This window comes from Psammomys obesus, unplaced genomic scaffold (assembly GCF_907164565.1).
Source record: "Psammomys obesus unplaced genomic scaffold, mPsaObe1.curated_primary_1811, whole genome shotgun sequence".
In the NCBI taxonomy this organism is placed as follows: domain Eukaryota; kingdom Metazoa; phylum Chordata; class Mammalia; order Rodentia; family Muridae; genus Psammomys; species Psammomys obesus.
In genome coordinates, this window is record NW_026596147.1 from 15,404,774 (window position 1) to 15,418,596 (window position 13,823).

At 38.3% G+C, this 13,823-nt stretch overlaps 1 protein-coding gene across 5 annotated transcripts in view; it reads right to left on the reverse strand.

The window, feature by feature from the left end:
* Positions 1-13,823, reverse strand: part of Wdr17 (WD repeat domain 17) — a 74,494-nt gene that overhangs the window by 39,336 nt on the left and 21,335 nt on the right. For all 5 annotated transcript variants that reach the window (XM_055593569.1, XM_055593568.1, XM_055593567.1 and 2 more), the window contains 4 exons: positions 10,607-10,775; positions 9,402-9,493; positions 4,572-4,654; positions 2,607-2,693 (listed from right to left, as the gene is read on the reverse strand). In XM_055593569.1, coding sequence (XP_055449544.1) covers positions 2,607-2,693; positions 4,572-4,654; positions 9,402-9,493; positions 10,607-10,775 — 431 coding nt within the window. The remainder of the gene's footprint in view (positions 1-2,606; positions 2,694-4,571; positions 4,655-9,401; positions 9,494-10,606; positions 10,776-13,823) is intronic.

The window sequence follows — 13,823 nt, forward strand, 5'->3', positions numbered from 1 at the left end:
TACATTCAGATTCTGGCTTACATATTCAGTATCAAGTGTATAAGTTAGTGTGATATATAGTACAAATGTATGATATGATTCTGGTAGACCACGAGGAAAGGGAAGAGGAGTTGGAGAGTCAACTGGAGAAATGTAACATGAAAGCAGAAAGAGGATTTGGAGAGGAGCGAAATAAACAGAGGTTCCAGGAATATGGGGGAAAAAACAGGAGAGAACAAAAACTCATTTTTGTCTGAAAATGCAGTAATGAAACCTAATACTGAATACCCTGATAAAAAAATTAAAATGTACACACACATACACACAAATAAATAAATAAAAATCTCTCCTGGGAAAAGAATTTGAAGGTCTTCTGGATTTTCTTTACTTTCTAAGGAAGAAGAACCATGAGAAGACTGTATCTTTCCTCTATTAATAAAAAGTTGTCATCTCTAAGACTACAACATTGGTTATATTCTATTTTCTTTATGCTTAAAAAGAGAACTTGCATTTTAATCCTATAGGCAATGGAAAGATATTCCTGGATTTACCCACAGGAGTTTTGTGTAAAGATCTGTGGTTTCTTTTTGTTCTTTGTACTGGGAGTAGATGCTCTAGGGCCTCACATAGGGTAGGCAAGACCCCTACCTCTGACCTGTATCCACAGCCCTCACATTGTGTTTTAAATGTTCAGCCTGTTCACAACATAGCAAAGGTGACTATAGCATCTGAAAGGACTTTAAAGGAATCCAGAACCAACTACATAAAAGCCAACACTGCATTTCTGGAATGCAGTTTGCTTGGATAAAGATATTAAAATAGAGTGTTAACCTCAGGTCATGAGGAATTGTACAGGATGTACTGCAAAACAGACCCAAGTCATACTATTTAGCCCACCCCACCTCTGTAGCTCTTGGAAGAGCCAGTAGAGCTAGCTCTTGTGACATGGATGCAGATGAGCCAGCCTAAGGGCATTGGAGTAGAATAACAGAGCCTGCCCCTTGCCAGATGAAGCATTTGGAGAGCTAGTGGGGTCAGTGCTGGAGAGTTTGTCCTGGTTGTGTGGGTTTGGGAGACCTGGTGGGTTGACCAACTCAGGGGCCACCCAGGCCCAGATCTAGGGCTTTGAGTTGGTCTACCCCAACATCTACCTCATCTATGAACTGCTGAAAAGTGTGAAAGGGCTGCTCCTTTAGATCTAAAGTTGCAGGATTTCCAACAACAAGATATCTGAGAGGAGTCCCAGTGTGGACCAACTATTGATGGTGTAGGAGAAACCAGAGGCCTTGAACCAGACCAATGACTCATTGCTACGAACATTTCCAAGTAAAACTGCTTAGGGAAGAGTACACCGTGGGATACGCTGTGACACAGTACAGCTTTCAACATGAGATTTTTAAAAATGTTTCTTTTATTTTTTATTTTCTTTTGGGAGGGCACATATAAAGGGACTAGGAGATGAGTGGAATGGGGTGCATGATGTGGACCTCACAAAAAATCGATAAAAGTTTTAAAAAACCTGTTTGCTTAGCCCCAACCTAACCACTCCTAGTTGTGTGTACATGTACATGTACACATGCATGTGGATTTGTGTGTGTGTATGACCCCAGCCCATCTAAATGTGATCTGTTTTCATCCCATGGAAATGTTGGAGCTCCTTGCCATTCCAATATTGCTGTCTCTGCCTGTTGAAATTGAGTCTGTCTCTTCTCTGCCCCACTTTTCTTACAAGTATAGGCGGCATTGGTGGCTTACTGAAAACGGAAACTGAAATGACAGGGTGTGGAAGACCACCAAAGCCTCCTGCATGGCAGCTTCAAGACAAGAAATGATCGGGGAAGGGTGGTATATTGCCTAGTTATATGCTAATAATATCTGTAACTGCTGCAGCATAACTGCTGGAAGAAACACTGTTCCATTATTTTGTATTTTATCTCATTTGATTCAGGAAATCTATTTTTAATATTTATTTGTTTTCCATATTTAGTACGGGAAAGCATAAAGGAATCTGTGTTATCTTTGACAATATCTAAAGAAAGCTTTCTATTAAAACACATTATTATTATCAAAAGGTAATTTTAAACAAAATTCTTTGAAATGCAGTCAGTTGGAAGTCCAATTTCAGTGGAACTTTACTTGGATTTAATTTTAAATGAAAGCTGATTTTTACAGGATAAGTAGTTCTCACACAAGCCTGTCTTTCAAACCCACCCACTGAAGTTCTACATCTTGGGAAATTATGCACTGCAGAGGCTGTAGTACAGAGGCTGGGGGCGGCAGAAAGCCCGTGGAGAACTGAATAGAAGCCTAAAAGAAATTAGAAAAAGATTGACATTTCTGCCCTGGAGTCACACATTGAACAGGCTCATTTCCAGTTTTCATTAGCTTCACTTGTTAGCAATATGTTGGTTTTCTCCAGTGTATTATGAAATTATTTTTTGGATAGTAAATCAGTATCGTAAGTCTATATGGAAGCACCGTGGACTACAAACGGCCAAAACTATGAGCAGTTACAAGGCTCCTCATTTGCAGGTAAAGGGAGTAGTATCCAAGGAGAATAGGTACTCTCTATGGGAGCAGCTGTAACTTTGTTTTCGCATAATGATTATTAGGAAAAGATAACTTACTTGTTGTTTTGGCTCCAATCGCAACCGAACACGGCAGCTGGGTGTTTGTACTTGTGCAGTACTTTACCATCAATTGTCCAAATAATACTAAAATTAGATAAACAACTAAGTCATAACTGCAAGATTCAAAAGTCAGTATTCTAAGATAAAGATCTTTGCAAACTTCAAAAGAAAATGTGCTAGGTGTGACAGCACAAGCCTTTAATCCCACTACTCAGAAGTCATAGGCATATAGCTATCTGAGTTGAAGTCCAACCCACTTTACCAAAAAAAAAAGTTCCTGCTAAGGTTACACACAGAGATCCTGTAAAACACATACCCACACACATACACGCAGAGAGAGATGGAAAGAGAGAGCTATATATAAATGATACTATCAATTACAAGTCTTCTTATAATATGAACTACAATAATCCATTTAGATCAAATTAAAGGTAATAACTGATTCAGAAGCTTGTTTTTGAAAGATTTTTTAATTATAGAAAAATATAGTTTTCTGTACTTTCAGATGTACATGAGTGTATATATATATGCATATATATATATATATACATATATATATTAGATTTTTCAGCTTAACATTTAAGTGCTTAAAATTTATTTGCCTTATTCATTCACAAACCTCATTTAATGTACTATCTCACTAAGATAAAAACTGATGTTATGTTGTTTTCCTGGTGTATAATCAGTAATGTAACTAAAATTTATAATACAGGAAAATATCCCTTATAATTTGATCACAGAAAATAAAGTAATCTCTGACAGCCTATCTTATTATGACCACAAGGCAAGTGCTATTGATTCCTTAGGAATACAAGAAGCTGTGTATGAACCAGAGCATGATATGTTCCAGGACTCGCTGGAAAATGCTTTTAAGCCACATTAAGCGTGTTGAAACTTACTGGGTCCCTCATAGTGGTGATGACTGACGCTGACAAATGATGCTAAACAAGAGCCTGAAGTTAATTACGGATTATTTAATTAAAAAAAAAAAACAACCCTAAGCACACTGTTTAGAGTTTAGTGTATACTATATATCAAATGAGTCTTTAAGGAGGAATGTCACTCAGGGTGATACTTAGGAAAGGTGTTTTTGTTTACCTTTGCTTTGTTTTGTCCTGTTGGAACTTTTAAAACAGGAATGAGAAAATTGAACTTTGTACATCAAAATCTAATGAAGAAGCTTCCCATTCCTGGTGAACAACTCTCAATGACAACTTCATTCCTAGTACAGTGTAGCACTGATTTAAAATAAAGTATTTACACATGGGTTTTTAACATGGAAATTCACTTTTTCCTTGGACCTGTCATAATTAAGAAAGTAGTATGCCCGAAGCACAGTGAAATTAGCTCCTCAGGGGGCCTTTTGGCCTTGTTGTAATCCTATTTTCAACAGCTTTTATCTTTTTCTCTTTCTCTCTTTTTTTTTTTTCTTTACAGAGCTGAGGACTGAACTCAGGGCCTTGAGCTTGCTAGGCAAGCACTCTACCACTGAGCTAAATCCTCAACCCGCCCCCCTCCCCAGCTCTTATCTTTTTATAAGTAGTGAAATCTGAAAATCTAGGAATTTTTTTTTTTTTAATATTGTTTAGTGTCTCTTAAATTTTCTGGGAAATTGAGTTTCCATAATGCAGTTCTTTCTTTCAGTTTGGTGTTTTCATTTAGAAGGCAATGTCTGTGCCAAGCATCACAGCACACACTTGTAATACCAAACTTAGAAGGTGAAGGTGGGAGGATCAGGAGTTCAGGGTCATATTCAGCTACATGAGGAGTTGAAGAGTAACCTGAGCATTAAGAGACCCTGTCTCAAACAAAACATAAATAAAAACTTTTATATTTGTTTCATTTTGTATTTTGAAATAGTTTTGCATTGCATTCTTCTTTAATAATGATATATCACACCAATATAGCACGTGTCTATGTGGGAACTTATGGTACAGCTGTATAAACAGCTATAGTACTTACCAAAACCCATCACCACTGCAGGTTGCGATTCTTTTAGAATCTTTATGACTCCAGGCAATGTAGAATATTCCATTTTTTCCATGCTTAAAAAAGATAAAACTGTTATTCGTAAAAAGTAACTATCGTAAGCTGGGCATGGTAGCATACCTCTTTATTCCCAGCATTCCCAGAGATTGAGCCAGGTGGATCTCTGTGAGGTCAAGGCCAGCCTGGTCTACAAAGTGAGTCCAGAACAGCCAAGGCTACACAGCAAACCCTGTCTCAAAAAACCAAAAAGGAAAAGAAAGTAACTATCCCTTTTTAGTATATTACTTATTTCTAAAAATCATTTTTCTATTAGGAATTTATTCTAGATGGTAATAACATAGATATCAATGTCAATGGCAAAAAGCTGGATATGTGTGTGCATACACATACACACATATTAATTTTTATTTGTGTGTGTGTATGATGTATGTATATTTATGTATATGAATGTGTGTGAATTCAGGGTATAGCCATAGCATGCATGTGGACTTTGGAAGACAACCTCAATTATCAGTCCTTGGCCTCCACATTTTTTTACAAACAAGATTTCTTTTTGTTTTTCACAGCTGCACCTATCACACTAGCTGAGCCTCAAACCTCCAGGAATTTTCCTATACTACTTTCCGACTTGCAGCACAAACACAAGGATGACAGTATCCTACTGTCATCAGAGGTTTATGCAGGTCCTGAGGATTCAAACTCAAGTTCTCCAGTTCCATGGCAAGCACTTCACCTACTTACACTGGTCTCTGGTGGTAGGTTCAAAGAGGGTCCCCCAAACAGTATTACTGCCCACAATGATCAGGCAGCTCATTCTTTCAGTTTAGTGTTCTCATTTGATTTCATGCTGACGCTGTCCTGAATGACAGTCTAGGCTCTGCTCAGGCTGGCCTCTGACCCAGTAAACAGGATTGTCACTTTAAGTCGGCATTCCTCAGAAATCTTGCAAAGTGGGTTTCTGTTAGTCAGGAAAAGCCATTACTTCCTTATCTTCCTCTGCAGACAGCTACCTCCCACAATAGGAAATCTATTTCCCTATTAACTCAAACAAGTCTACAACAGACACCAGAGTCCCGACACCAGCTCTCAGGTTGGCTTGTACCATTCCCCCTGCTCTAACTCTCAGCCTGTTTCAACTTACAGGCACCCTCTTGCCTACAACCCTTCTTAAAAAATGGCAAGGCTCTCTCTGCTTTTTGATACTCTCTTTGTCTCTTGACAGACAGCCTGACAGTTTGAATTCCCTGATAAACCTTTGTCTACTCACAGAGGGGTGACATTTGGTGGTTTCACCACACCCTCACTTACACTCCGCACCTGAATATATATTTTAAGAGCTCTGATAAGCTAGCATCAGATAGAAGGGGAGGAGGTCCTCCCCTATCACGGGACTAGGGAAAGGGCATAGGGGGAGAAGAGGAAGGGTGGGTGTGACTGGGAGGAGACAAGGGAGGGGGCTGCAGTGGGGATAAAAAGTGAATAAATTGTAATAAATAAATATATAAATAAAATTAAATTTAAAAATAAAAAAAAACAAAACAACAAAAAAAGAATATATGAAGAAGTGGCCACGCTTAAGAAATGTATTTGGTAAGCATAAATAAGGCCCTAATTTTGGCTGGACACAGTTTTAAGTTAAAGTTCATTTCTTAGGTCAGCCATGAGATTTAGATCTACTCATCTGTCCCTGTGAATTTCAGTATACAGGTTCAGCCATTCATCATCTTGTTTTCAAACACAGGGTACCACAATTAATGTGTAAGGAACGTTGTCAGTAACTTTCCTTTCAGTCATTGTTCCTCTAGTTCCAGAAGTTTATTTTCACAAACATAACTGGAGATGTTCTAGGACTGGGAAAACCTAAGGTGTGCAGTTGCAGTTCACAGGAGGAGAAACTTTTAAAGCACAAGCAATCCATTAAGCTGGGGAATGTCTCTTACTGACTGTGTGATGAGGAAATTAAAGTTGTAACTAACCTGTGCCTACACTTTAATAGAAATTTCTCTATTTTGTGAATTTCCTAAACTGTGGCTGCTATCAGAGTAAAGCCAAAGGAACTTCATAATCTCTATTTAAGGTTGAATGACAAGAATATATTCTCAAATTTTTAGTTATATTCACAATTTTCAGTTGTTTTTATTTCTTTGAGCAGGTATAAAAGTGTGGGTCTCCTCTTCCCTCAGGGTCATTGGCCACCAGCCCATGTAGAAGAAGCAGAAGTGGAGGTGGGGAAGATTTTGGGGGGGGGGGGCGTTGGGAGGGCTCCTTATCTGCCTTTCTGCAGATCAGCTTTACTCCAGGGATGAGGGGAATATATAGGAAAATGGAAGCAACCAGGAGGTAGCCTGACAGCTACTCACAGAGTACTTTATTTGCATTGAGAGACACACTACCATATGGGCAGCAGGAAGGGGTGGGACATCCTGCAGAAAACTATGTCAGAGGCTACTTCTCCAGTAAGCTAGGCTTCTCACTCAGGGACATCCTCTAAATAAGGACAGGCAGGGAATGGAAAGCTCAGCTTGTGAAAGGGAGTTCTCCATCTTGTTCCCAGCTCAGAGAGCTACAAAGTCATGGAGGCAGCAACCTTAGGCAGCAGGGCTCTCCAACACAGAAGGTAAATTTATACAAGTGAATTAAAGGTGGGACTAGTTCTCCCTATATGTGTGAAGCTCATAGGCACTTTTTGAAACTGTTGTAAGATTATGAATTTTGTTTATAGCCAAAGCATATGTCTTAACCCTGTGACCTCCCTTGGGGGTATCCCTTTTGACCCTTATAATTCGGTAACTTGTCAGATATTAGAAAGCTCTAATAGCATTAAGGATAGATACCTCTTTCATATCCAGGAACTTCTAAAATCAAGATCTCAGACAGTATGCTTTGATTTCTGGTTGAAATAATGGGATCTGAATATCTCTGGCCCTGTGTAGATACATGACATTCTATCTAAATTGCTCAAAAAAAATCCTAAGATTACTATCCAAGAAGAGACATTCTGGGAAAGAAGAAAGATAAACCATTGTCTCCTTCATAAGAGGCAATCTAAATGAACCTTCTGATTACCTGTACAGGAAAACATCCTTTAGGAAAGCTGTCTGTCCTTGTGACTGGAAGGGTCTGGAGCTCCACAAAGAAAACAATAGAACCAAAAAATATGAGCCTAGGGGTCTTTTCTGAGACTCATACTCTAACTGAGGACCATTCCTAGAGATAACTTGAAACTCCTGCACAGATGTGGCCCATGGCAGCTCAATTTCCAAATGGGCTCCCTAATAAGGGGAGCAGGGGCTGTCTCTGACATGAACTGAGTGGCTGGCTCTTTGATCACATCCCCATGAGGGGGAACAGCCTGACCAGGCCACAGAGGAAGACTATGAAAGACAGTCCTGATGAGACCCGATAAGCTAGGGTCAGACAGAAGGGGAGGAAATCCTCCACTATCAGTGGACTGGGGAAGGGGCATGGGAGGAGATGAGGGAGGAAGGGCAGGATTGGGAGGGAACGAGGATGGGGCTACAGCTGGGATACAAAGTGAATAAACTAGAATAAATAAAAATTGTGTATATATATATATATATATATATATATATATATATATATATGAAATAAATAAAGCCTATTTTTAATTTAAATTTTAAATTTTTATATTAATTACAGTTTATTCACTTTGTATCCCAGCTGTAGCCCCCTCCTTCATTCCCTCCCAACCCCACCTTCCCTCCCTCATCTCCTCCCATGCCCCTCTTCAAGTCTACTGGTAAGGGAGGTCCTCTTCCTTTTCCCTCTGACCCTAACCTATCAGGTCTCTTCAGGACTGTTTTCCTCTGTGGCATTCCGGGGGGAGATGATCAAACAGCCAGCCACTGAGTTTATGTCAGAGACAGTCCCTCTTCCCCTTACTAGGGTACCCACTTGGGAACTGAGCTGCCATGGGCTACTAGGTTATCTCTAGGGATTCTAGGTTATCTCCATGCATAGTCCTTGGTTGGAGTATCAGTCTCAGAAAAGACCCCTGTGCCCAGATTTTTTGGTTTTGTTGCTCTCCTTGTAGAACTCCTGTCCCCTCCAGGTCTTACTATGTATCCCTTCTTTCATAATATTTCCTGCACTCTGCCCAAACTTTGGTTATGAGTCTCAGCATCTGCTTTGATACACTGCTGGGTAGAATCTTTCAGAGGCCCTCTGTGGTAGGCTCCTGTCCTGTTTCCTGTTTTTCTCCTTCTTCCGATGTCCATCCTGTTTGCCTTTCTGAGTGAGGATTGATTATCTTACCCTGGGTGACATTGTTTAGAGAAGTTCCCATTATATTTTTTAAAAATGAAATCAGAGGATGTTTCCTGAGTGCAGTGGGAAGGATTACACTGACACTAGAGTGTGATGAGGCACCTCACCATGGAGCTTTGTTTCACAGTCCTACTAAGAGGACAGTTGTAGGGCTTGAATTTTTTTTTTTTTTAATGTGTGAGCAGAAACTTCTTTGTGACTCCATAGAAAAAGTCACAGCACTAGGTAATATTTTGGTATTTCTGAGTTTAGCCTTTTATTCATTATTTAATATTTGCTTAGATTTTGTGAAAAAATATAACTTGAAATTCTTTTGAATCTATAATGCAATTTCAGATGTTTTTTTTTCTAAATTCAGTTGTAATTGTCAGATTCGTTTTAGACTACCAATAGTTCCTTGCAGTTCCTTCTAACTGAGAAAACATATGTGAGATTGTATTGTTACATGTTGAGCTGAAACATTTACATGATCACAGTAAGACACAATGTTACTCAACGGAAGTAAATTACTCTTACCTCATTAAAACGCTGTATCATTTTGCCCTTTTGAATATCCCAAATAAAAGCACCATTTCGGGAAGTTGCCCCAGCAATGCAATTTAAATCACCTTAAAACACAATTTGTTGGAGATTATACATTTAATATTTTTTATAAATGTGATTCTCTTTTAAGATGTAAATTTTGAAAAGGTAAAACTTCAAATTTATTTATTAATAATAGTTAATACTGTAACATGTTTATTTGTGTGGGGAGGGGCATGTGTCTGTCTTTGGAGCTTAGAGGAAGATTTGCAGGAATTGGTTCGCCAGTCTACCATACAGGTACTAGGGGATTAAACTCAGGTCCCTGGGCTTGACAATAAGCTTTGTTACCCACTGAGACTTTTACCTCCATTATCACTCCATAATTGATAATATTTATAACGGAAAATTTCAAAAATATAATTACATAACTGCACCAGGGCACCAATAGAAGAGAGAACAATGTAATGAATGTATCTATAGTATAAAACTTCAATAGTTATATGGACAATTTATTCAGTCTAAAGCCCCTACTGATTTTTTCGGAACAAAACTAGGATAACATTTTGAGATCAATAAATAATTCAGTATAGAAGTTAAAAAGACAGAGATGGCTCTATTTTCAAGCCAAATGCTATAGTCATAATCCCACAAATTATTACTAGCTCTTAAGCATATGTAATGTATACGTGATGAATATGTAATGTGTTACTATTTATATTTCCTTACTATCTTGTAATATTTTAATGGTTAGGTAATAATTTTTTGTAAGCTGATAATATAAAAAATTTAGTTGAAAACACAAACATACAAAAATGAAACTACTACTGGGTAGTTTTTATTTTCACGAATCCAAATCACATGAAAAATATCAGGAAGATTTTTTATCATGCAAAATCCATTAATCATTAAAGGACATATACAAATACAGCCAAAATTAAATACTATTCATATCATCTAGATTTAGTGTAGTTTTCTATGTGGCTGTCATCTGAATTGCGCAAGGACCAGAGTTCTTCTGAAGATGGGCTAATAAAAAACCTCACATCTCAGAGAAGCTGAGCTGACTAAATGTTGCCAATAATCTACCTCTATAACCATTTGGAACAAGATTAAACCTGGAGGAAGAATATAAATTTGAACAAAATTTAGGAAAGTCACTTGATTTCATTCTGGATTTTAATAAAAGAAAGTCTTACCTGGAGCCCATGAAAGAGCAAAAATGACCCCTTCATTACCAGGAGAAGTAGACACTGCTGTCAACGTGTTTATATCCCAAACTTTTATAGTGCCGTCAAATGAAGCTGTTGCTAAAAGATTTGGGTCATTGGGTTTGAATTTGCAGTCAAATATAGTTTCCACATGTCCCTAGGGTTCGGTATTAAAAACAAATCACATTATGAAGGAAACCCTTATTAATAAAGGAAAATTATATATATTATAAACAAGGAAATTTATATATATACTAGTTTTCCAACTTTTAGTACAAAAGATACACAAATTGTGCTCATTGCTCTGAAAGAATGCTGGTCTGCTAATGAATCACAGGTTGTGTATTCTATATTCAAAATGCTTAAGACCAGTGTTGTGAGTTTCAGATTCCTTTTAGGCTGTAAAATGTTTCTATATGAATAATGAGAGACAAGGGGATGATACAACCCAAAATCAGAAGTCTGTTTACTTTTTTGTATGTTTGTTTTTTGAGACAGGGTTTCTCTGGGTAGCCTTGGCTGTCCTGGACTTGCTTTGTAGACCAGGCTGTCCTTGAACTCACAGAGATCTGCCTACCTTGGCATGTCGAGTGCTGTGATTAAAGGTGTGAGCCACCACCACCTGGCCTGTTTACATTTCTTCTACCCCATATATGTATATGTGTATGTATACATCCTGAAAATATTTTTTTGCAACATTCTAGTTTGTCCAGTTTTGGACAGTAACCACTGCCATGATTTAAGCTGTGGTATTTTCCACTTGTGACCCACTAGTATTTAAAACTCTGGAAATCAATCTGGCACTTTCCCAGACAACTAGGAATAGCGCTTCCTCAAGATCCAGCCATACCACTCCTAGGCATATATCCAAAAGAGGCTCAAGTACACAAAAAGGACATTTGCTCAACCATGTTTGTAGCAGCTTTATTTGTAATAGCCAGAAGCTGGAAACAGCCCAGATGCCCCTCAACTGAAGAATGGATGCAGAAATTGTGGTATATCTATACAATGGAGTATTATTCAGCAATGAAAAATAAGGAAATCATGAAATTTGCAGGAAAATGGTGGGACCTGGAAAGGATCATCCTGAGTGAGTTGTCCCAGAAGCAAAAAGACACACACAGTATATACTCACTCATATAAACATACAACATAGCATAAGCCCACTAAAATCGGTACATCTAAACAAACTAAGCAAAAGAGAGGACCCTAACTAAAATGTTCAATCCTTATCCTGAAAGGCAAAGAGGATGGACATCAGAAGAAAAAGAAAACAGGAAACAACCTAGGAACCTTCTACAGAGGGCTTCTGAAAGCCAGAAGAAGAAAACAGGAAACAACCTAGGAACCTGCCACAGAGGGCCTCTGAAAGCCTCTGCCCTGCAGACTATCAAAGCAGATGCTGAGTCTGATGGCCAACTGTTGGGCAGAGTGAATGGAATTTTATGTAAGAAGTGGGAAATAGCAAGAGCTGGAGAGGACAGGAACTCCACAAGGAGAGCAACAGAGCAAGAAAATTTGAACACAGGGAACTTCCCAGACACTCATACTCCAACCAAGGACTATTCATGGAGATAACCTAGAACCCCTGCACAGATGTAGCCCATGGCAGTTTAGTGTCCAAGTGGGTTACATAGTAATGGGAAGAGAGACTGCCTCTGACATTATCTGATTGGCCTGCTCTTTGATCACCTCCCCCTGAGGGGGGAGCAGCCTTACCAGGCCACAGAAGATGACAATGCACCCACTTCTGATGAGATCTGATAGTCAAAGATCAGAAAGAAGGAGAGGAAGACCTCCCCTATCAGTGGACTTGGGGAGGGGCATGCATGCAGAAAGGGGAGGAAGGATGGGATCAGGAGGGGAGGAGGGAGGGGCTTATGGGGAGGTACAAAATGAATAAAGTGTAATTAATAATAATAAAAAATATTTTAAAAAGTTACAGGGTTTTTAAAATTCAGATTTCAAAATTTTAGAATAAAAGATATTAATCCTGTATTTGGCACAGATGTATATTTTCCTCTACCCAATTTTCATGTAGCAACTAAACTGCAAGATCTCAAAACGTTTTGTTTTTCATTTCAAATCAATGCAAAGCATTTTTTATTTTAGAGATTTAATTTTTACCATTTTAAAATTGTGAAAATTATGTCCACGTGTGCGTATTAGTATGTGCACATGAATGGAGCCACTTGCAGAGGCCGCTAGTGCTAGATTCCTCCAGGAGCTATAGTTGCAGGTGGTTGGGAGTTGGCTGATGTAGGTGCTGAGACCCAAACTCAATTTACACTCTTAGCTGCTAAGCCATCTCCCAGCACTCTGCTGTTGCTTGGTTTTGTTTGCCGTATGTATTAAGTACAGGGCAATAAGGGAATAATTTACAAATAATTAACTCTAAATAATTACTATATTTTATTCATGTTCAATGCTCTGCTTCTCTGCAGGCCCAGAAGCAATGGAGCCAGCTGACCATGAACTGAAACCTCTAACATCGTGAGCCAAAACAAATCTTTCTGCGTTGAGTTGTCTTGGGTGCTTTGTCACAGAAACAGAAAATTAATTTAATTTCTTTTCTAGGTGAGATCACAGGGAAACAATGAATACTGAAATGTGTTAAATGTATATCTTACTTTAATTCAAATTGTGGAAAATTTAGGACATTCAAAAGCTCTAAGGAATAGTAAAAGAAGAGAACACAACAAATAATAATCACAATAAAAACATGCCCTCATTTACTCAAGACAGTAAGTCTTGGTCTAGGTACTATATTAGGTAATCAGGACGTAGCACAGAACTGAATAAGGGCAAAATTTAAAGCCAAAAAAAAAAAAGTTGCTTGTGTCTTAAATGGGGCTTAATAATCATAGGAGCTGATTTCTAGAATTACACAACTGTAGCAATGATTCAACATAAACAATTATAAAAATCTTAATCTAGCTTGTTGTCAAAGTTAGCATTTCACTTCAATGTCATGAAATGAAACCTTGGAATTGAAATGTCTGGCAGAGGTTTTGTCTTGCTTTTGTAAAAGGACTCCAATCATTTTTATTTGAATCATATGCTGCTGCCCATTTTTTCCCTTCTTTTCTTCTGTGGTACGAGGGATTAAACTGGGTCTCAAATGGAAGACAAACCCTGTGCCAACGAACCACATTTCCAGCTTTTTGTTGTTACTCTATGTTATTTTCTAAATTGTTTCAACAAC